The following is a 23967-nucleotide window of genomic DNA, read 5'->3' on the forward strand; positions in this document are numbered from 1 at the left end:
CTTCTGCATCCGTGTGTCCTGTGGAATATGATTCCTATACCATCATTTTACATTTGTTTTTTAAAAACCAACCAAACCACTTGAGGAGTACTATAATATTAAAATATTGTGAAGCCTGATATATTTTATGCAGTCCAGTCATAAGATGTTACCAGACTTTCTGCACATAACTACCTGAACATAGTTCCTTTGTTTTATGGGTGAAGGGAAAAGAGAGGATAAATTAAATCACTGGATTTCCATCTAACTTGGAATGACTTTGATTTTTAGAAATAAGACTCTGATTTCTATTTCATCTTATGTCAGCTGTTCGAAAGATAGCTGGGTTGAGTGAGTTTTGATTGTACCATTGGGGAGAATCCTGGACACAGCATCCAACGTTCTGACCCAGCATAAACTAGTAAGGTCCTCTCATGAGGTTTGAGGCCGCAGGGAGGGAGATGATTTTACTTTCAGGCCTGCCAACTTCACAGGACTATGATGGGAGAACTGCTGAGACTTATCTTCATTTAAGTCATGCAGCAGACAGTAGTCGCTCAATAAGTGCAGGCTTTGAGGATGCAGTAATAGCAAAGCACTGCACACAATGGGAAACAAAACAGCAATTAAGCCAGCAGTCACTTCCCCCAAACGCTGGCCATTTGAGTTCCTTCTCCATAATACTTGCCGTATGCCGCTATGGCCTGAACTGTCATTTACTTAATATTTTCAATGGACTTTTAAAAGAGCGAAAGGATTAATATTAAGAGGAAACTTCATATTACTTCCATGAAGGGAAGACTGGTATCATCTGACACAAACTGGAAAAATACACACTATTAAAACATAACAATGTAATGAATTTCTAGTTAGCTATTATTGCCTGATAAAGGCTCAGAGCCTGAGGCTGGCCTTTTCTTTCACAGGCAAGATTAGCAAGTGATGAAATTGTGTTAAAGACATTCCACGGGGAAGCCAAGCCTTCCCGCTGTGAGATTTATTATTGCATGCCAGATCTGAATACCTCCAAACTCACTCTCTTTCCACCAGGCATTCTTCGGGAAACCTAAACATAGAGAATTGAAGTTCTCTGACACCACCACCTGCTTCTTTCTTTTAGCTGCTTACACATGAAAGCAGCCAATCCATGTATTTGTCCTTCCATTTTCCGCTTCATTCTAACCTTGTCCCACCCTAACTATTTTTCCACAGGTCAACGGCAAAGACTTATCCAGAGCAACTCATGACCAGGCTGTGGAAGCTTTCAAGACAGCCAAGGAGCCCATAGTGGTGCAGGTGTTGAGAAGAACGCCAAGGACCAAAATGTTCACGCCTCCGTCAGAGTCGCAGCTGGTGGACACGGGAACCCAAACCGACATCACCTTTGAACATATCATGGCCCTCGCTAAGATGTCCTCTCCCAGCCCACCCGTGCTGGATCCCTATCTCTTGCCAGAGGAGTAAGTAACCTAATCTTGAACCCCTAATGCGTTAAGAAGTATTTCCAAGTTGGTTTTTTTCTCTTCTATGTGGAGAAAAAAATTAATGCACCCTATAATTTTCCTCCAAGTTGCCCGTGTTTAACTTTATTGTTTATGGAGGCAATAAATCGAATCCTGCTCAAAACCGCTCTGACATATTAATTACTTTATTATAACCCTGGAGTGGACTTATTCAAATTTTATCCTAAGAACAGAATTATTTACAAATGTTGTAAAAGTTGTTTCAGAATAAAATGTAATCACCCCAAATGGTAATTTGAAGATCCTGCAGTTATTACTAGAGGGAATGTTGATCATTCTTTTAAATAGACAACAAAGTAAGTTGTGTGTGTCAAGAGAGCCCTGGAGGTTGTGCCTTCTGCTTTCTTGGGTCTCATTTCAAGCCTGGATCCATGTAATAAGCCCGCACATGCCTCATCTAAGTACTGCATCAACCAATTAAATAACAGCTGCAACTCAGCACGCCACATGGATTTCTTTACACACACCTCTTCTCTCAACTGATTTCTGCCAGCAATAAAGAGTCCTTGAGTGGCTTCAAGTCAGACAAACCTCATGCTCAAAGTGATTTCTAGTTGTGGAACTTGGGTAACTTACTTTGTTTTGTGGGGCTGTATTTTTCCTATATTAAAATGGAGATAATGGTATCAATCTCTTATCACTGAAGGATTAAACAATATGTGGGAAGTGCTCACGGGGCATATGGTAAGCAGTTAATAAATGGTAGCAGCGATCACCATTAATTTAGTGGGTGATGTAGAATATTCAGGAAAAAATGAAGAGCAGGACACTTTCTGTGATAGACTGCTGGCCTCCAAGGTGTCCAGTTCGACATAGCTTTTAACATAGCTTTTCGAGGCCAGGCATGGTGGCTCACACCTGTAATCCCAGCACTTCAGGAGGCTGAGGCGGGCGGATCACAAGTTCAGGAGGTTGAGACCATCCTGGTTAACACGGTGAAACCCTGTCTCTACTAAAAATACAGAAAAAATTAGCCGGGCGTGGTGGCGGTCACCTGTAGTCCCAGCTGCTCGGGAGGCTGAGGCAGGAGAATGGCGTGAACCCGGGAGGCGAAGCTTGCAGTGAGCCGAGATCACGCCACTGCACTCCAGCCTGGGCAACGGAGTGAGACTCCATCTCAAAAAAAAAAAAAAAAAAAAAAAAAAAGCTTTTCGTGTGTGACTTTGCACATCTGAGGACACAGCCTCTCCAGCTGATGTTAGGGTCGCCCCTGTGTTTTCCCATCTCAGCTCCATCTCGGATCAGATCATTGACTTGATACATTATTTCAAAGGGCATCTTCACCTCTTACAGGAAAATCCACTGGGTAATACCTGTTGGATTCCTACTGGTAACTCAGTAGCTGGAGTGAGCATGTGTTTCCTGTGGTTCAGTCAAGTTCCGGATGAAGGCTTCCCCTTCATCCCTTGGTCTTAGTGGCTAGCTGTCATTGGAACCCAGGGCTCATTCCCCAGGCTTGACGGAGTAGGTTTGGCCACAGCTGGTAGCATAAAGACAGAGGACAGGGCATCCATCTCACATTCACTCACAGTGTGCACATGTGCAAAGAACTATTATCTCCTTTATTTCTCATGGCTGTCCCTTTATACAGATGAGGAACTGCAAACTCACCAGGTTCCACTGAGCTGATGGAAAGGCAGGTCAGTCAGACCCCGACTCCCAGCTCTGAACCACAGTAGTACCCTGTAGTGGCCCATTCGATCCTCTGGAACAACTGGCTGATTCACTGAGTACGTTTATCTAAATCATTTATCTGACGTTATAGACCAAACTGCCTCACATTATTGATGAGGCCTTTAAGGCTACTTCTGACTCTCAAATGTTGACCTGTCACAGTGACGGGCCTTTTAGAAGCTAAACCTGTAATTTCCTCTTAAGTCTAGTTAACATGACATGAGTTTTCCCCGGGGGGTGACTTGAGAAATGTCAGAAGAGTCCAGAGGTCAGACTTCTTCAGGTTCTGGCTGCAAGGTCAGACAACAGCAAGAGCGTGTGTCGGGACTGAATGGGGAATGTTAAGTTGATGCTTGAAAGCCCAGACCTTCCAACAGTATCCTCAGTACTAAAAGCCCTTTAAGTGCAGTCAGTATATTTGCCTGATGGGTCCAGAAAATTGAAAGCCAGTCCTTGTTTGAATGGCCACTCAGGTCTGATCTGTTGTTTCAAAACTAAGTGCCTGGGAGGGAAGACTAGAGCCCATTGATTGCTGTGCTGACCTTTGAGAACGTGAAGGTTTGGGTCCCCAGCCAACAATCAGAGGCTGAAGCTTTGCATCTGGCACCGTGGACTGTTAAGCTCCTTTCAAAGCCACTGATGGAGTATGTTATGATTCCCACTGCCTTTGCTCCTTGAGGTTCCATTAATGACGTTTCCAAAGATGTCGTGAGTTCTGTGGACTGTGTTTTGCATATGTTGTCCTAAGGAATCATAAGCTTTCCAGTCTCCTAGCAGAATGAATGTGTGTATACTCACTCATTATATGTAAACATACACACACAGATGCACTTATGCCTGCATGTTTGTACGTACATTTCAACCATGTAAGTGCATACTGTACATTTGTGATATCAAACATATTATTGTGGGTAACATTCAAAAAGACACAATCCTAGGTAACAGCAGAACAGTTTCAGTCTCAGCCCTTTGAACTGATCTCAGAGGCCAGCACGTATCTTAGACTGTTGCCTGGGCTTGAGCCTAGTGCTCTGCAGAGATAAAATCTAACAATGAAGCAATAAGCAGTAAAATATTGTCCTGTTTCCTGCGTAGAGATGGAGTTACAAATTAGTCACGTTGAATCACGTGACTGGCAGGCTCCGGGATGGGTTCTGCAAACAACAAAGCCCATCAGGCTGGCACTTTGCATCTTAAGTCCTTCAGGAGGAAATGGACTAAAGGCAAATGGTAAAATTAGGATGATGGAGGTCCTGACCATGCTGAGAGCCCCATCCAGAGGGAAGTGAGTCATGAAAGGGCCCACACCCTGGGAATTGCTACTATGCCACTGGACTGACAGTGGGTGTAAGAGAAACAGATACTGACAATGGAAGCAGGGCTGTAAAGATGTTGCATCTCTTTTCAGGCATCCCTCAGCCCATGAATACTACGATCCAAATGACTACATTGGAGACATCCATCAGGAGATGGACAGGGAGGAGCTGGAGCTGGAGGTATGAAGAACGTCCTTGTCTCATTTTAGGAGTCATTATTAAGAACATAGAATGCCTAATAAGTTCTCTATAAGCATAAATCAGTTTACAGATGCTGATGGAAAATAACAAAAGCAGAACCACTTTTACTCATGCCCTTTGAAAGGCACAACGGAGATTCTTCTTCCCTCCTTGGAAACAGAGCTTAATAATCAAGTCCCAAAAGCAGAAATGTAAACTTTTTTTTTATTTGAATCACTTAAAAGATAGGACAGTAAATCCCGTCATCAACCTTTGAATCCACATAATCCATACATTCTTGTAACTAACATAAGCCTCCTCACCTTCCTCCCTTTTATGTCATCACCACTCTTTACTCAAAGGCAGATGGCTGAAGAGTAGGTGGATAAATTACTCAAAGGCAGATGGCTGAAGAGTAGGTGGATAAATTACTCGAGTGAATGCTAGCCCACCCTAACAAAAGGGTTTGTTCACTGCTTCACTTGCCTCAAGTTTGCTAACATTGATATAGAAGAAATTAAACAAGTCCGTAACTCTTCATAAATGTTTTTTGAGGCCACACAGTAGTAAAGATTCAAGATGCTACATAATGTCAAATAGGTCTCTGTTAAGGTTTAAAATATTCAGAGGACACCAGGTTGCCAAGAGAGTTCTACTTTTAATAAGGGTGATAGAAAATACAGAAAACACTAACTTGTATAATATATTTATATTTTGGGGGAAACACTTTTATATTTCAGTGGGGTTTCAAAAACTATAACAGCATTTTTGAAAGCTGATTTTATGGAATAAGGTAAAAAGACACCTGAGGTTGACAGGTAAGCCCTTGGGTACCATCAAAAGGTCACCCAGGAAAAATCGAACATTTTATCCAATTTCATGGCTAACTGTTGTGTAATCTATGCTGTCCTACCAATACTTCTGAAGTCGAATTGTTTAGTGGCAGTAGGTTCTGTGCAAGAACAGAAGCAGTTGAATAGTAGAAAAGAGCTATGTTCCTCAACTTAAAGTTACCAAGAGTTCTCATTCCAAGACAGAAGTTAAAAATCAATAAATGTGTGCAAACGATTACTTAACTGACGGTTAGCCAGATACAGTCAAATCAAAGGACTTGTTGCCAGTGGCATGACTGACTCTATGCAAGTTTTCAAAAATTTAAAATTTTCCCTAAATGCACCTGGTGTAAACAGGAATGGCCACTATTCTCACTATAAAAACTTGACTGTTTCTGCTCGCTGTCAGCCACTTACCAAAGCGCTTGCCATTTAACAATTGCTCCAGGAAATGTAGTTTTGTCATTTTCAAAAATCAGGATTCTGCCTCTTATTTAGTGTCCTATCACCCCAGCTTCAGGGCTGTTTGGTGAAGCAGCCGTGACTCCTTCAGGACACTTGTTCCTTAATTTGTTAATGTATGTTCCTTCCAAAGGGGGATCATAATGAAATACATTTGGGAAATGCAAGATTGAAGAAAACTAAACAGATTTCTTGGAGGACTTCTGAGAATCTTGACTATCTAACTAGCATTGGTAAACCCCTGGGGGAGTGGGCAGAATTTCCCCCACCTCTCTGGCCAAGTACCTATTTATATCTCCTCAGTCTGCAGTTCTCTGGAACACTGTTGGAGAAACACTGCTTTCCAAACAGAGGGCTATTTCATAATATTTATGGGACCACACTGCTTTTTGATGATGTAATTGTGGCAAAGTAGAGTTCTTTTATAAAGCTGTAAAGTGTTTCAGAAGCTAGAGTTATGAAGTAGTAGAGACTTTGCAGTCTTTGGTATTTAGTTAAACTTGACTTTATAGCAGTGGGTTCTTTAGCCCTTTTTTTAGATTCTAATACCTTTGAGAATCTGATGGAACCTACAGCCCCCCTCTGGAAAAATCCTCCTGTCTGTGAGAGCTTGCATATGGTTTCAGGAGATTCACTGAGCCCCCACAGTATCTGCCCAATTTGGGCCATTCTGCCTTACAGTTTTTTCTTATATTTGAATATCACCAGAACTCTTATGTGCTTTCTATTTCTCTTTAACTCGACTCAACTTATTTAAACTACGGTAATTTTATTTTAAAGGAAACACTATAGCACTGCCTCAAGCAGAAAGTCAGCATCCATTGCCTTAAATAGAAAATCCCATACAATTAAATACAGTGGACACAAGCCAGTGTTATTAAATCCTGGTGCTCAATAAAGGTGCCTGCTGAGGGTTGGGAGCCTGGGGCCACTACATCCTGCCTTTTCTCTAAGGAGATTAGCTAGTATTAAAGGAGTGTTAAGACTAGCCCAAATTGAGTCTTTCTCCTCAAAGCATGAAGCACCTGAGAGCATCCTGCTTTCAGCAGGAGGGAGCCACTCAGAAACTGTTCCCTAGAACCCTGTTGTTCAGAGTGTGGCAGGAGGACCAGCAGACTGGGTGGTCAAAGTAGAGTTCTCGCCTAGAAGATGTGGGAACTGCAGAAACTTGGCCCCTCAGATCTTCAGAATCAGAATCTGCACTTTAACAAGGTCCCTACGTACCTCGGTGCCCATTAAAGCCAGAGGACCCCTGACCTACAGGCCACAGGCCCAGATAAAGCAGCCCAAGCTATCATTTCCTCTTGTTCTTTTGAGTCACACCAGCGAGGCTTTGGTGTTGCCTTTCATTCACTGCAGTGTCAAGATGTGCCCCCCCGTCACGAATATTGTCCACACTGTCCATGCAGAGTAACATTATCAGGGCCTAGGAACAACTGAGCCCCTCATAGGCATGTGACACTGTGTTCCTAAGACTGTTTCTCTCTTTTCATGAATAAAAGCAGACACAACGCAGGTGTTTAGAAAACTAGTCTAATATTAATATTTTAAGCTAGACCTTGGATGCCATCAGACTTTATATTTGTGTTTATTTTCAGTTCTGTTCATTTTACTGTCTCTTACATTAAATATACTGTTTGGCCCTAGAAATGCAAAATCAGGAAGTCACCACTCTGCCTGTCCTTAAGGAGCTCACAAGCCATTAGGACCATTAGACATTAGCTTTTCATTTCTTCTTAAACAACCAGAATAAGGGCATTCTCCATCTCTAGCTCCTTTGAACGGTTACCCTAGAGTACTGTGAGTCTATAGCAGCCAGGAAGTCTTGCTTTAACATTTTGTCCACAGCAACTCAGATGTCACCAGGTCATTTCTCTTACCTAAGTACCTTCTCATAAAGTGAACCTGGCAGTTCTGGACAGATGTCATCCTCAGTTCTGTGGTGGAGATGGCTCAGGCCTCCTAGGCCAGGAACATATCAGCTAAGGCCTACTGCAGCCACTCACCAGAAGGGTCTCCACTAGAGAACAGTAGCTGCGCCTCCAGCATTGCTCTGTTTCAGAGGTGTATCTCTCTGGTCAGTCAGTTCGAGAAGGTTAATTAATAAACCCTACATGCTGAGAAGTGAGTTTCCTAAAGTGGGCCCAGTTTTCAGGGAGACTGGCACGTGCCTGTCATCCCTGCCTCTACACGAGATTTCTTAGAACAGTCGCAGTCTGCCTTCTAGATTCCATCCTGTTTTGTTCTAACTCTTGGGTTCAATTTTAGAAAAATCAGGCTGTTATTTAAGTAAGGGGCCAATCTCAACAGACCATTTATCATCTAAATTGAATTGGACTAAAGTGAGCGCCTTCCAAAGAACAACCAGTTCCATGGATATTATATACGAGGAAAATATGTATGAGTGTGTTGAGATATTATTAAAGCAAATGCACAGAGAAAAATAGATGTTCTGGCCAGACGCAGTGGCTCACGCCTGTAATCCCAGCACTTTGGGAGGCTGAGCTGGGTGGATCACTTGAGGTCAGGAGTTCGAGACCAGCCTGGCCAACATGGTGAAACCCCATCTCTACTAAAAATACAAAAATTAGCCAGGCATGGTGGCAGGCACCTGTAATCCCAGCTACTCGGGAGGGTGAGGCAGGAGAATTGCTTAAACCCAGGAGGCAGAGGTTGCAGTGAGCCAAGACTGTGCCACTGCACTCCAGCCTGGGCAACAGAGCAAGACTCTGTCTCCAAAAAAAAAAAAAAAAAAGAAAAGAAAAGAAGAAAGAAATAAAAGAAAAACAGATGTTCTCCCTTTTAAAATACACAAAATGATCATATTTAGGTAAGTGTCAAATCCCTGTTATTATGAGACTGCTTAGAGTTAAGGGGATTACACCCAAGTGTACCCTAGGGTTGAGCAGACAAATAATTACCCATAAATTTTCAGGCACTGAACACCTGCTCTACATCTTCCTGTAGGCAAATAAGAAAGAAAATACATGTCCAAAGAAGGCTTTTTCTTTTGTCTATTGTTTTAATTTCCCAGGCAATTCATCAGTAGCATCCTATGTAGGCTGCGAAACTGCTGTCACCTGTATTGTATTCTCAGGATGTAATTCTGAGACCAGAAAGGAAAGGAAAACTACAATTTCAATAGGAGACTAAAATGCTCTCCAAACCTGGTTTTATAGAGGAAGCTAAGTATATCAGAAGGGAACCAGGATTGACCTAGAGATTATGCAGGATGCCCCAGCCAGTCTAGAATTTTTTTCTTTAGCCTTTGAGGCCCAGGACAAGGAAGAGATCCTTAAGGGAACCTTTCCTCGTCAGCCCCATCCTGGATTGAATTGGCTTCCTCATTACTTTCCCTGTGTAATCAGGGTCTTTGCCATTTTTTTGTACTACACCTGCAAACCAGGACCTATCTCGGCCTGCGTGGCAGTGCCCCAGATCGTTACATGCCTCAATCTTTTCCCAAATGTCACCTCTCCAGAGGACCTTCCCTGGCTACTCTCTGAAGCACCCCTGTGCCACCAGTACCATTATTTAGTTTTTTGTTTTTTGTTTTTTTTTTTTTGAGACTGCGTCTTGCTCTGTCGTCCAGGCTGGAGTGCAGTGGTGCAGTCTTGGCTCACCGCAGTCTCTGCCTCCTAGGTTCAAGCAATTCACCTGTCTCAGCTTCCCAAGTAGCTGGGATTACAGGTATGTGCCACCATACCTGGCTAATATTTGTATTTTTAGTAGAGACAGGGTTTCGCCTTGTCTGCCAGGCTGGTCTCAAACTCCTGACCCCAAGTGATCTGTCTGCGTTGGCCTCCCAAAGTGCTGGGATTACAGGTATGAGCCACTGCACCCTGGCCCGTTATTCTTGTCTTTCTTCCCCACTAGAATACAAGCTCCCTGAGAGCTGGACTCTTATCTAACTCATTTACTGTACATTCCTTTTGCCTAGACCATGTCTGGCATATAGTAGGCACCCAGGAAATATTTTTTGAATGAAGGAATAAAATGCCTTGTTACCCTATCTCAAACATAAGGTCCTTGAGGGAAAATGCAGTCTTTAGAGATATTTCTATATCCCACATAGCACCATCACTAGCTGCAGAAACTGTTGAGATAACTTAAATGTGCACAGCAACCTGGACCAGTAAGTTGAAGAGTTATGCTTTAGTGGCCAGTCTTCCTGGAGGTGGATAAAGCATTGAAATTAGTCTTTGAGATCCCCTTTGATGAGAGTTTGAATCAACAAGGTGGAATGGCCCTCTTAATACTCTTAATTGGAATATCGTTTCAATTTCATCTGAAATGTCAGGCTTAACTGTTCATTTTTATCAACAGTCCATCTAGACCAGTAAGCAACAAGATACCAGTAACAGGGGTAGCTGTAATCCAGATAATGCTACTACATTATTCATACCAGTTTGATTAATAGTCTTCTTTGAAATCTTATCTCCATCACAGACAGATAACGTGTTGATAACTTCTATGCTTTCAGCAATATGCTCAATTGTGTAAAACTAGATGAGAGTCACACAGAAATGCTGAGAATTTACAACCACCCAGTAAGTTTGAGGAATTTTACTTTCCACTGAGCCCCAAAATATTGTATCTTGTTTTAAAACCACAGAATGGCTAAGTTTCTCGAAGTCCGATGACTTGCTCAAGGCAACCTCCCTCATTAAAGATGGAGCTAAACTGGTTTTTCATTTGGATCATCCTGCCTTGGACTCTCAGGCTCATTCATTCAATTTTATTGAGCACCTACCGTGCACAGCATACAAGTCTAGACACTTCATTATTCTGCTACTATTGCCTTTCTGTAATCTTTATAAGAAAACAAGGTAAACCATAAATCCATACAGATCCAGAGGCAATACCAGCTCTTACACTGTTGTTTTTCAAGAGCTTCTGAAAGTCTGTTATGGATCACTCTGTGCTTAACTGTCAGCAACCAGATTCTTCTCTGTGATGTTGAACCATCCCTTGAAAATTAAATGACCAAGGCTAAGTGGTATCCTGTGCCTTCTAAATGAAGCTTTTCTAGCTTTTGTTTAGAGTTCCTAAGAAGGGCCAGATAAGGCAAGGAAATATAGCCCACACCATCTTATCTCACATCAATGTCAAGTAAATACCTAGAGAAGGCTCCAGAATACCCTTTGCTTTTTTATTATTGGAAATGTGCTTCACCAGCATTTGTTCATCCAATATCACTGATCCTTTGATAACACAGACCACTTCTAAGATAGAAAACTGCTCCTGGAGTGCTGCCCTTGACGTAGAACACTGCCATTCTTATGTCTGTTTTAAAGATCCCACTGAGAATGTGACTGTCCCCAGGACGGTTTGTCCTGAGAGGATTTGTGATGGGAGTTAAAGGCTAAACGCAGCGTTGGGCTCTACGCCATTCTGCTATTGTGAGGGAGTATGTGTTCTAAAATGAATACTAACTGGGAACAGAACTATTAATTGGACCCTCTTCTCTCCCATGCAAAAATGTCAAACAGCATTTATGGAGAATCGATTACTAATTTACTAAACACAGATGAGGTTAGTGGCAACGTATAAAAAGTGTGTAAGGAAGGAAGCGTAAGTGGTTCTCGATTCAGATGAAAATATCTTAAAGCAATAAATGTTTTGAATATCTTCTGTTCCAGCCTGAAACTTTGTTCTAAGAAAGTTTTCTCCCTGATTAAAAAAAAAAAAAAGTCATAAAGATTTGTTGGAAGAATTGACAGATTCAGAAGGAAAAATGTACAGAAAAATCATGATTAGCAACATGAACAATGTCAACTACTCTGTAGCTTAATAGTCCTCCAAATCTCTGTCAATCAAAATACTGACAAAAGATAGAACAGAAATGCTTTTCAGGTTAGGTTTTATCAAAATTGTATTCTAAAGTCTCGTGATATCAGGCCACCTACATGTTTGGTAGTAGGCCAAATAAATCTAATCGTTTTCTACATAACAGAGCGTCACTATCACATTCTTTAGGAGTCTTTTTCTTACTTGAATACCCGTCGTACCTTACGCCTCTCAAATGGAACACTCAAATCTAGAAGTGTGTTACAGAGTTGTGCTTGTCAGACTGTGCTGAAAAGCCACAAGGACCAGGTTGGCTGGTTTGTTTACTTTTCAGTCTGTCTCTAACCAATACATGGTCCTACTGTGTGTGACTGTGTAACTCACCCCATCTGCGACGCGTTCACCAACACCTGAACTGGTCTACACCTTGTCCAGTGAGACAAGTCTGCTAATCATGCCCTTGGTTATCATGACAATGTCCAGCTGCTAATAGAGGTTTCTAAACACTTCCCTCAATTTCTGTGCTCACATCGTCATGACCAGGAAGCACGCCTTGAGTAGTAGTAGTAGTAGTAGAAGAAAGTCCAGTAGAACTATAGAATCGTCTGTACTTCCTTGAAAGATAGATAGTCACCTTGGCGGCCAGCCATTCAGAAAAAGCTGCAACTTGAATTCTCAACATCTCACGTCTTTCTCATTTTTCTTCCTACAATCTTCCCACTGCTCGCTCTCTCTGCTTGGGTTGCACGTGGGCCTGTCTCAGCAAGATGTGTCTCCTGCAGGGATAGCACTGGGCGAGCTACATCTGTGCAGTTGGACCTAAACTGTCATGATATTTCGTTGATTCACACTAATCTAGAGGAAATGTCAGAACTGAAGAAGTGTTCCCTCTTACGCATATTCAAATGAAGTGTACCCTAAGAGAGACAGGGGGATGTGCTTGAAACATAAGAGGATGATGTATGACTAGTATGTTTGTGGTATGCAAATTGGTTATTCCCAAGTATTTAGGCTTGCTCTCATTGTTAAATATGACCCTTAAACCCACTTAGTATATATCTCAAGAATGAAGAAATTTCCACTGAACTCAATTATCAGAAATTAATGGGGTTTCATTTAATGAGAATTTACCATATTGCTAGAGTTATAATTAGGAAACTGTTGAATTAATTAACATACTGGTGTTCAGAAAATCATCTTATTAAGAGGGGCACTGAAATATACCCACTCTGCCACAAACAACTTCTTGTGACTTCAGGCAAGTAACCATACCTGCATGTAATTATTATACTACCAGTGACCGTGGACTTTCTATGGGGCAGTCATTGTGCTAAGAGCTCTTGTGTGCCTCATGTTGGTGACTCTGGGAGGCAGGATGACAGGTACTAGTGAGGACACAGACCTTAGATATAATAACAAGCTCATGATCAAGCTGCTAGAAAGAGGGAGAGTTGGGATCTGAACATCTGTCTTTATAGTTCCAACTCTTCCCTACCACATTATACCCCATATATCAGCAAGAGAGACTGCTGAAAGTCGTTAAGATCATGGCAGTCCTCACTTAAAACCTTTTGACGGGTTCCCATTATGTTGAAATAAAATCTTAGCTGCTCATGCTGGCCTATGGGCCCTGCCTGGTCTAGCTTTGCCACCTGGCCACCCTCAGCCCACTTCTCTCTTCCTTGAACATGGGGCTCTGGCCATGCTGGCCTAGGGCTTTTGCACCTGCTGTTCCTCCACCTGGGAAGTGTCCGTGGTGCCTGGCACCCTGCCTTTCGTCAGGGAAAGTTCAAGAAGTATCTTCCAAATAACTGTTTTGAGCTTCTCCACATTGACAGCTGCATTCTCCTTCCCCTCTAAGAAGACCCTTGAGAGAGGCCACTAGGAAATAGTCCCCAGATAAAGTGGCACGAAGACCCCATCTCACAGCCCCTCCATTCTCCTGCTTGGTGAGCAGATAACACTAAAAATTAAACCAAAGGATCTGCCGGAAAACTTATCACATGGCCCTTCAAATAGGCTTGCAGCTTGGAGCTACAAAAACTTGCACAAGTCATTGGCAAAGTGGGCAGGGGAGTGACTTAGCCTGGCTACACTGAGAGTCCCAGGATGGCCCCCTAAGGCTCCAACAATTTCCAAAGTTCTGACTTCATTCTGAAGCACAGACTAATTGGCAAATACAATAGCATGTATCCCGCGTTTGGGCTCACTTTGCTTTTCTCTTATTTAATTTGCAGTAATAGCGGCTGAAACTAATTTCTCAACTGTAAATATCACAGCTGTTATGGAGAACATTAATTGCACACTATCACATTACCCTCCTTTCTTGGATCAATTTATGTGTAGTCTGTTTGCAAGTTCTATGACTGTGAATATTAAGGGAATGCAATGTGAAATAATCTAACCAAACACACTGGAAACATTTGTACTGAAATGGCTGGGTGGTTTGGGGTATGGAAATATTCTTGTTTGTGGCAGACATTGAAAAAGTGCTCTTGAAAAGCCCTGCCCCAGAAGTCTTGACGCTGAGTAAAATATGGGTAATTTTTCTTTGGGGGATCAATGAAATAACTATTTTCAAAATGACTTTATATTGAGTGAAAGGTCAGAAATGCCCTAGGCATTGATCCTGTGTCCATAATCAGTTTTTGTTTAGTAAGTTAACCGGTCCTACACAGTTGAATGCAAAGAAATCCAGTTCATCATTTAAAGATAATATTTTTAAAGCATTTGACATCCCCTCAACTCGCATTGCCTGCTGGAGTCTCACTGTAATGGGGAATGCCTTTCTTTGTCTAGGAAGTGGACCTCTACAGAATGAACAGCCAGGACAAGCTGGGCCTCACTGTGTGCTACCGGACGGACGATGAAGACGACATTGGGATTTATATCAGTGAGGTACAAAGGCTGATTTTGTTTTTGGAACTATCATATCGAGACCAAAGGGTTTTTTTTTTTCTTCTATATGTTCACCAACCCTAACCCACCTCATCAAGAACTCTTTGGAAAGACACAAATTATTCTGTCCTCCTCATCACACTCCATGGCCTTGCATCTTTCCACGGAGGTTAAGTTCTAATGTCAGTACTTAGGGCAAAATTACCCTTGAGAAGCCTGCAAATCAGCCATAAAATGGAGCCGTTTACATGGTTTTGTGTGTTTAGCCCCGAGGGAAGAGCAGATTCACATTTCCCAACTCATGTTCCTTGAGTGGAATGGTGGATAGAATCACTTACACTTTTTAAAGCCTCTCTCTCACACACACACACTCTTTTTTTTTCTCTTGGTGGAGTATATATAGTTGACTTCATATAAGTTAAATGTGACTTGTATGTACTTATCAAACTACATAGATGCGCGCTGTTTTGATCTTCCTTGAGAAGATAATACAAAGCAACTGATTTCAGTATGGAGACTTTACAGTGCACACCCATCCTTGCAAACACCGAAACCCAATTTTGTCAGGAAATAAAATTTGTCGCTACAGAATGAACTACTAGACTTAATAATTATCTCTTTGGTTGCATGTCATCCACCAAGCTTAAGTTAACCCAGCCTTTCTGCATTTGGGGACATCCCTCCCCTTATCAGTCCCCCTTGTCCCAATTATATTTCAATTTTAACGTTATTTTCCAAATTTTAATACAAGTATTTGGTATAAAATAAGGTGTGGTTGCTTGTCAACATAATGAAGGGTATCCTTTAACCTGTTCTACATCATTGACTTGATTTTCATTACCATGCATGCAACAAAAGTCCGCTGTGCCTCCTTAGATCAGCAGAGCCTGCCCACACTGCTGTGTAACAGGGTTGCTACACAAGGATCCAAGAACCGGCCCTAGAAAGGGCTTAGAAGCAGATCAGCTCATGTTTGCCTCTCCTTGCACAACACTAAGTCTTGTTTATTTCTGTGCAAAACAGAAACACAGGGATGAGCATGACTGTGTATTAGAAATGGCTTTGAAAGTGCTGTTGCTTATTTTCATGCATGTCTGTGTTTGTGCTGAGATGGTCCATGTGTGTTTCAGATTGACCCTAACAGCATTGCAGCCAAGGATGGGCGCATCCGAGAAGGAGACCGCATTATCCAGGTAAGTCCACTTCCAAACAGTGGCCTCATAATGGGCCTATCACTAAAGAACAAACTGGTTCTATTGATAGGTCTAGGGTTGAAAATGCAGAAGAGGTTAAAGAACAGGGATCACAAATGCAGATGTGTAGTGAGGTCAGACAAGTTAAACTAATTGTGAGGCTATCTCTGAGTCATAAGACGCAACAGGGAGTGGTGAGGACTGAGACTAACTAGATGGGGCATGTTCTCTCCAAAGAGGGCCTTGCAAAATTTGAGCCAGTTCTCCTCATTTTCTTTCATTCTATTTGGATCAAAACAAACATCAGTGAGCCAAAGTCAGGCCAACAGTTTTCAACTTGTGAACTAAAATAATTCTTGTTTTAGGTTTCTCTGAAAGATTAACTTTGGACCAAGCATTTCAGAGTCTCATCCATAAAAGAGGAACGTTTTTGGCAAATTTAGCAGAATCGATTAAAAAGTCTTAGAAATTTTCTGACTCAACATCTAACCATCCTGGAATCGCTTCTAAGGGTCATTACTTGACCTCGAGCCCTGTTGCTCCATCTAGTCCAAATGAGACCCTTCATGTCTCTTTTGGCTACAACCTTCTTTAATCTCACAGAATTGAGATTCTTGGCTTCATTGTGTCCACAAGGCTCAGCTTTCTACCTCTTCTCATCTGTATCCTCTCATTCTTAATCCACTGTGTTTTTCTCATTGCATACCTCACCACAAGTCATTTTGATTTTCTTCTTCCACTGCCTACTCTGGGTTTCTCTACCCTTCAGCCAGAACCTGTGCTGCTCAGGATCACTTGCCCTAGGGAAGTGACCCAAACCTTCACACCTGAAGGGTCAGGGTCCTCAGCATACTGCCTCTTTTTTTTTTTTTTTTTTTTTTTTTTTTTGGTTGCTGGAGTTTTCCATTAACCTTTACTACTGAGAATGGAAGCACTCAGAGGTACTCCAAGGAATCTCCTAGGTTCCAGACACAATCCTCCCTGCCTCCACTGTCTCACAGCAGGCCCATCTTCCCTTGGTAATTGAAGGCAATCACTGCAACCAATAGTCACCCCTTTTGCTGCCTGTTGGCTCACTGGTGTAAGGAGGCATGTGGAAGGCTCCACTTCCAATTCAGTGGAACCATTGCTGTGTCCCCTGGAGGCGGCGTTCCACCAGGACTAAGACCTCCAGACCAGCAGGGCTGAAAGTCACCAGGACATGCAAGCAAAAATCCTGCAAGAGGGTTAATCAAGTGTGATAGAGGGTCACGCCCACTTGACCCTCCGCCTGGCCTGAAGAAGTTTAAGTGTCAAACTGGGGACACAAAACACCATGTACAATTATATTCCATTTTCTTAACCTCAGTTTCCATAATGTTCGTATCAGACCCACTGCTGCTTTTTCTTCTATATTATCCAATAATGTCTACATATACTCCTGCCTGAATATTATGTCTGATTGCTTCCATGTTCCCTCCACACAGCATTATGATTTTTCTCAGTGCCGTCTTCTGGAGGTCCAGCCCCTTCTGTTCACACCCTACACATCACAGTCACCTCATGAACTACACTCATGGAGGCTCCCTTATAGACCAGAGAAACTGCATTGGTCTGAGCAAGACCTTTCCTTCCTAACATCAGTATTCTTTTCCAGCTACAGGGAAGTTTTATGTTTTAGCTGTGAGTGGGTGACAAATGCAAGTCTGAAATAAAATAGAATGATTTTGCACCATCTAATCATGCTATTTGTCTCCCCACTCTCCCCGCCCCCCCCCCCTTTTTTTTTTTTTAAAAGATTAATGGGATAGAGGTGCAGAACCGTGAAGAGGCTGTGGCTCTTCTAACCAGTGAAGAAAATAAAAACTTTTCATTGCTGATTGCAAGGCCTGAACTCCAGGTAAATCGGCTTCCTACAGATGAAACTGGGTCTGTATTTCTAAAATCAAAAGATCCCCAGGCCTGCAAAAGAGCACCTGAGTATTGGCTGTGAACTTGAAGGTGCTTTGTTCCCTGGAAATGTAATCAAATTTGCTGTGACTCAGAATTCACTTTATGATTTAGCCATTTAAGGTTAGTTAAGATACCCACCCTGGCATCTATACTGAAGGCCCACCACGTTCGTTAATGCAGGGATCATAGGGAAGGAAAAGGAAACAGAATTGAATGGAAAACACAACCGGAGTCACGTCAAGACATTTGACTTCCCAAGGCTTGACATATGTTCCAGCCTTGGTCTGTGCAGGTTCCATTTACAATAGCAGAGTATGGGGAATTAAAACTTGCTCTTTCAAATTAAAAGAAACATTGAATGATAAATAATTAAAACTGATATGACCACCAAATAAGCGCTAGGCCCTCCGTGGAGCACTTTACACACAGGAGAGCCTTCCCAGGAGATGGAAGTTTCCAGAGGTTCAAAAGTTACCCAGGAAAGGCCCAGAAGGAGGGTGATAAAGCAGGGAGGGGTTCAGGCCCAAGTAATCTGATTCAGAAACCACTGTGTTGTAATAACTGCTTCCACAGAAGGAATCATGAGCTCATCCAGGTGGCACTCTTGATCCACTTAGAATGGCTCCAGCAACACATCTAGGGCAATCCAGTAGTAGATCTCTTTAGGTATGTGTATTAGTCCGTTTTCATGCTGCTGATAAAGACATACTCGAGACTGGGTAACTTATAAAGAAAAAGAGGTTTCATGGACTCACCGTTCCACATGGCTGGGGAGGCCTCACAATCATGGTGGAAGGCAAAAGGCACCTCTTACATGGCAGCAGGGAAGAGAGATGAGAACCAAGCAAACGAGGTTTCCCCTTATAAAACTATCAGATCTCATGAGACTGACTCACTGCCACGAGAACAGTATGGGGGAAACTGCCCCCGTGATTCACTTATCTCCCACGAGTTCCCTTGCACAACACATAGGAATTATGGGAGCTACAATTCAAGGTGAGATTTGGGTGGGGACAGCCAAACCATGTCAGTATGAAACCCAATTGAAAAAGTAGCCTAGAGACAGTGGCATACAGGGCATCTGATTCTCCACAGATGGGAGTCTCATGAGCTCAAAGGGAACTTCAGCAATCATCTCACCCACAGTCACAGACTTTTTCTTAAAGGGCCAGATAGTAAATGTTTGACTTAGGTGGCCATACCATCTCTGCCATGACTGCTAGACTCTGTCACTCTAGTGCAAAAGCAGCCATAGACAATTTTGTCAGCGAATGGGCATAGCTGTGTTCTCATTCAACTTTTTTTTTTATTATTTATAAAAATACCAGGCTGGATTCAGCCCATGGGCTATAGAGTGCCAACTTCTGAATAGTTCACTCTTTTTGGGGCAAGGCAGATAAAGGCCTCTTAAAAGTGATATCCAGCCAGGCTCAGTGGCTCACGCCTATAATCCCAGCATTTTGGGAGGCCGAGGCAGGAGGATCGCTTGAGGTCAGGATGAGGCCAGCCTGGCCAACATGGTGAAACCCCATCTCTACTAAAAATACCAAAATTAGCTGGGCGTAGTGGCGCATGCCTGTAATCCCAGCTACTCGGGAGACAGAGGTTGCAGTGAGCCGAGATCGTGCCACTGCACTCCAGCCTGAGAGAGTGAGAGAGATTCTGTTTCAAAAAAAAAAAAAAAAAAAAAGTGATATCTTGCCCGAGCCAAACAGCTAGTTACTGTATCAGAAAGAACTCTTTTCATACTAAAAATCGTTTTTCTATGGGACCTGTTAAACTCGTGTCTGGTCCAGCAAGCAGGTCGAACAGCTAAATCTACCTGACCCTCCTACACAGGTGTCCTACTGCACTGAAAGTAGCTGAGATGGATGAAAGAGTTTCACCCTGAAATAAAAAAAATCATGGATATTAAAGACTTCCCCAGATGTAGTGTAGGGTTGGAGGTCTCTTTAATGTAAGGGTGGGATAGTTTCCTGACTTAACAGCAAATCATTGGGCAGACTGCATTTTGATGGAGGAAGCCCTAGAAATATTTTCCCCCAAGGTAATGTCATTTTTAAAAAAACATAAATGAACATGAAAGGAAACTTCTAAGGCATGTGTTGGCTGCTCTTGCCTGCAGCTGGATGAGGGCTGGATGGACGATGACAGGAACGACTTTCTGGATGACCTGCACATGGACATGCTGGAGGAGCAGCACCACCAGGCCATGCAATTCACAGCTAGCGTGCTTCAGCAGGTAACGCCCACGCACCAGTCCCTGACACTCTGCCCTGCTGAGCTAGAGGAAAATCTGCTTCCTCCATCTCCCTTTAGGGTGCTAAAAACCATCAGAAGCCCATCCACCTGGAAGACAGCAAGAAAACAGCCTCAAGTACTTTTCTATTTGAGCACCAGACCAGTGAAATGCAAGCTGGTACTGTCCCTAGCTAAGCTTTTAAATCTAAGCAACAGTGCCAAAGCAAAGCTGACCTTCTGATAATTTGTTTGGAAAACATATGCTTCGGCATAACCATAGATTGCAAAAAGCCATGTTTTCCAAAGTAAAGCAATCCCCTCTGTTGAACAAGAGCTGCTTGGCGCTCTCTAGCTCCCTACTATGCTACTACGAGTCTTAATGAGCCACTTACTGAATCCCGTATGAGCTAACCAAGGACCTTTATACATCCTACCTGTGTACTGATTCATTTAACAGAATCATTCATTGAGATAAAGTGACTATTATTATCCTCATTTTACAAAACTGAGGACAAGAACAAGAATAAGTGACTTGCCCAGGTAGATATGGGTAGGTGTGGCTAAGGCCCACGCTCTTGACGCGGTCCTACTGTCAGATGCTGTCCCTTGGCCTTATAAATGTACAGCTTGCGCTATCTAGAAACACTGCAAGGAAAGATCAAACCTGAGTACCTGCTGCGCAGGCCTCCCTCACTGTGACCCTTTGTTCTTGTTTTTATGCAGAAGAAGCACGACGAAGACGGTGGGACCACAGATACAGCCACCATCTTGTCCAACCAGCACGAGAAGGACAGCGGTGTGGGGCGGACCGACGAGAGCACCCGCAATGACGAGAGCTCGGAGCAAGAGAACAACGGCGACGACGCCACGGCATCCTCCAACCCGCTGGCGGGGCAGAGGAAGCTCACCTGCAGCCAGGACACCTTGGGCAGCGGCGACCTGCCCTTCAGCAACGAGTCCTTCATTTCGGCCGACTGCACGGACGCCGACTACCTTGGGATCCCGGTGGACGAGTGCGAGCGCTTCCGCGAGCTCCTGGAGCTCAAGTGCCAGGTGAAGAGCGCCACCCCTTACGGCCTGTACTACCCTAGCGGCCCCCTGGACGCCGGCAAGAGTGACCCTGAGAGCGTGGACAAGGAGCTGGAGCTGCTGAACGAGGAGCTGCGCAGCATCGAGCTGGAGTGCCTGAGCATCGTGCGCGCCCACAAGATGCAGCAGCTCAAGGAGCAGTACCGCGAGTCCTGGATGCTGCACAACAGCGGCTTCCGCAACTACAACACCAGCATCGACGTGCGCAGGCACGAGCTCTCAGACATCACCGAGCTCCCGGAGAAATCCGACAAGGACAGCTCGAGCGCCTACAACACAGGCGAGAGCTGCCGCAGCACCCCGCTCACCCTGGAGATCTCCCCCGACAACTCCTTGAGGAGAGCGGCGGAGGGCATCAGCTGCCCGAGCAGCGAAGGGGCCGTGGGGACCACGGAAGCCTACGGGCCAGCCTCCAAGAATCTGCTCTCCATCACGGAAGATCCCGAAGTGGGTACCCCTACCTATAGCCCGTCCCTGAAGGAGCTGGACCCCAACCAGCCCCTGGAAAGCAAAGAGCGGAGAGCCAGCGATGGGAGCCGGAGCCCCACGCCCAGCCAAAAGCTGGGCAGCGCCTACCTGCCATCCTACCACCACTCCCCATACAAGCACGCGCACATCCCGGCGCACGCCCAGCACTACCAGAGCTACATGCAGCTGATCCAGCAGAAGTCGGCCGTGGAGTATGCGCAAAGCCAGATGAGCCTGGTGAGCATGTGCAAGGACCTGAGCTCTCCCACACCGTCGGAGCCGCGCATGGAGTGGAAGGTGAAGATCCGCAGTGACGGGACACGCTACATCACCAAGAGGCCCGTGCGGGACCGCCTGCTGCGGGAGCGCGCCCTGAAGATCCGGGAAGAGCGCAGCGGCATGACCACCGACGACGACGCGGTGAGCGAGATGAAGATGGGGCGCTACTGGAGCAAGGAGGAGAGGAAGCAGCACCTGGTGAAGGCCAAGGAGCAGCGGCGGCGGCGCGAGTTCATGATGCAGAGCAGGTTGGATTGTCTCAAGGAGCAGCAAGCAGCCGACGACAGGAAGGAGATGAACATTCTCGAACTGAGCCACAAAAAGATGATGAAGAAGAGGAATAAAAAAATCTTCGATAACTGGATGACGATCCAAGAACTCTTAACCCACGGCACAAAATCCCCGGACGGCACTAGAGTATACAATTCCTTCCTATCGGTGACTACTGTATAATTAATTTTCACTTCTGCATTATGTACATAAAAGAGACCACTACCACTGGGGTAGAAATTCCTGCCTCGTTCAATGCGGCAAGTTTTTGTATATAAGATAAGTACGGTCTTCATGTTTATAGTCCAAATTTGCAAACCCTACAACTCTGGGTGTCATAGGTCTATTTTAAGGGAAGAGAGAGAAAAACACCCTTACTATCTATCTTGGAAGGCAATATTAACAAACAGAGCTTTTTTCAAATAGCAATTGTACTTTTCTACCTGTACCCTTTTACATAAAGTGTTTAAATTTCAGAAAGATCTTTTATTAAGCATACTTTCGCAGAATAATTTGTTTAAACTATATTCATATAAAAAAGTTAAACACGCTTTTTTTTTCCTGCCTAAAACACAAATACAACTGCCAGTAAGTATGTATTTTTAATGGAACCCTATTTTATAATGTTACGTTACTGAATGTGTTTCATATGCGTGACCATTAAGATATTGTTATTTAGGTGAAGGTTTCAACTCAAAACCACCCAACCCGGTGGTTAACGATTTAATACACATAACCAAACGGGCAGCGTTTAGAGTTGGGATATACAGTTAAACATTTTGCTGGTTAAGGTTCCCAAGACAGTGTAAAGGTTTTAGCAGAAAGCAAAATGTCTTGCAGCTTTATGGAAGTTTAAAGCATGTTTGCAAATATTGCAGCCCATTGAAAGAATTTGCATGTACAGGAAAGTTGTGGAAGGAGACGGTTTGTGGAATTTTAAGTGCTCATTGTAGTAAACTTTTGCTTTGTAGATTTGAACGTACAGACTTATACAGGCAAGTTCACAAAATCATGATTAGTTACAAACAGTAAAATGAAGTTAAAATAAATTATTATTTTCTATTTGATATGTTTTGATGTGATTCCTCATTTTGCAGTGGTGCCTATAAAATAAAAGCCTTTTGCAGTGTTTGCTTCTTTTCCCTTGGTTGTGGTTATATTACATGCTACTTTGGAAGGATTTAAATATTTTAGACCATCTGATGTCTTCACATTCAGCCTCAGACCTAATGATGGATATAAAGCCAAGGTCTAGCAGTGAAGAATACAGGGTCAAATTTACCATACAACCCTGCATTCTGACTGCCTGTTTCACAGAAAGTTTCAACCTGGCCCAATATCCTATAAACAAGAATAGCTATGAGCAAGTTTATCAATCAGGGTCATGTTTACAGTGAAATCTCTTTGGTTTATTGCAACCATTACTGCCTGTCAGTAGTAACTAACAAATCCGGGTGGCTAGGTCCAGCTTTCCATTTCTAAGTTGCATCTGCAAATCAGGCAGTATTTTCACAGAATAACAGGGGTCACCAAACGGGGTGGGCTTCGAATCTGGTATCTTTCTGACTACTGCAACCACCAGGATCCTAAATAATGAATTTGCTACAAATTGTTTCCTGATTAATTGTAATGTTTACACCAATTTCAGCTGTAATACTTACTGAAAAAAATTGAGATAAAGATAGGATTAGGAAGGGTGTCATTTTTATTTGCCATGATGCCATACATCTGGTTTACTCTCCAATCCAAATGGAACTTGGATTGAAATGACCAGGCGTTTTAGGCATTTCAGACATATATTTCTCCCACAGACCCTGCTCGAACCACAGTCCCTCCTTTG

General features: G+C 43.4%; 1 protein-coding gene across 5 annotated transcripts in view; it reads left to right on the forward strand.

Annotated features, from left to right (window-relative positions):
* The window catches only part of PDZRN3 (PDZ domain containing ring finger 3), a 243732-nt gene extending 220474 nt beyond the window's left edge, over positions 1-23258 (forward strand). For all 5 annotated transcript variants that reach the window (XM_055259306.2, XM_063630737.1, XM_055259310.2 and 2 more), the window contains 7 exons: positions 1192-1439; positions 4585-4672; positions 14557-14655; positions 15786-15848; positions 17626-17727; positions 19906-20022; positions 20745-23258. In XM_055259306.2, coding sequence (XP_055115281.1) covers positions 1192-1439; positions 4585-4672; positions 14557-14655; positions 15786-15848; positions 17626-17727; positions 19906-20022; positions 20745-22310 — 2283 coding nt within the window. In that variant the 3' untranslated portion in view covers positions 22311-23258. The remainder of the gene's footprint in view (positions 1-1191; positions 1440-4584; positions 4673-14556; positions 14656-15785; positions 15849-17625; positions 17728-19905; positions 20023-20744) is intronic.
* Positions 23259-23967: the final 709 nt, after the last annotated feature.

Source organism: Symphalangus syndactylus, chromosome 21, assembly GCF_028878055.3.
Source record: "Symphalangus syndactylus isolate Jambi chromosome 21, NHGRI_mSymSyn1-v2.1_pri, whole genome shotgun sequence".
Lineage (NCBI taxonomy): Eukaryota > Metazoa > Chordata > Mammalia > Primates > Hylobatidae > Symphalangus > Symphalangus syndactylus.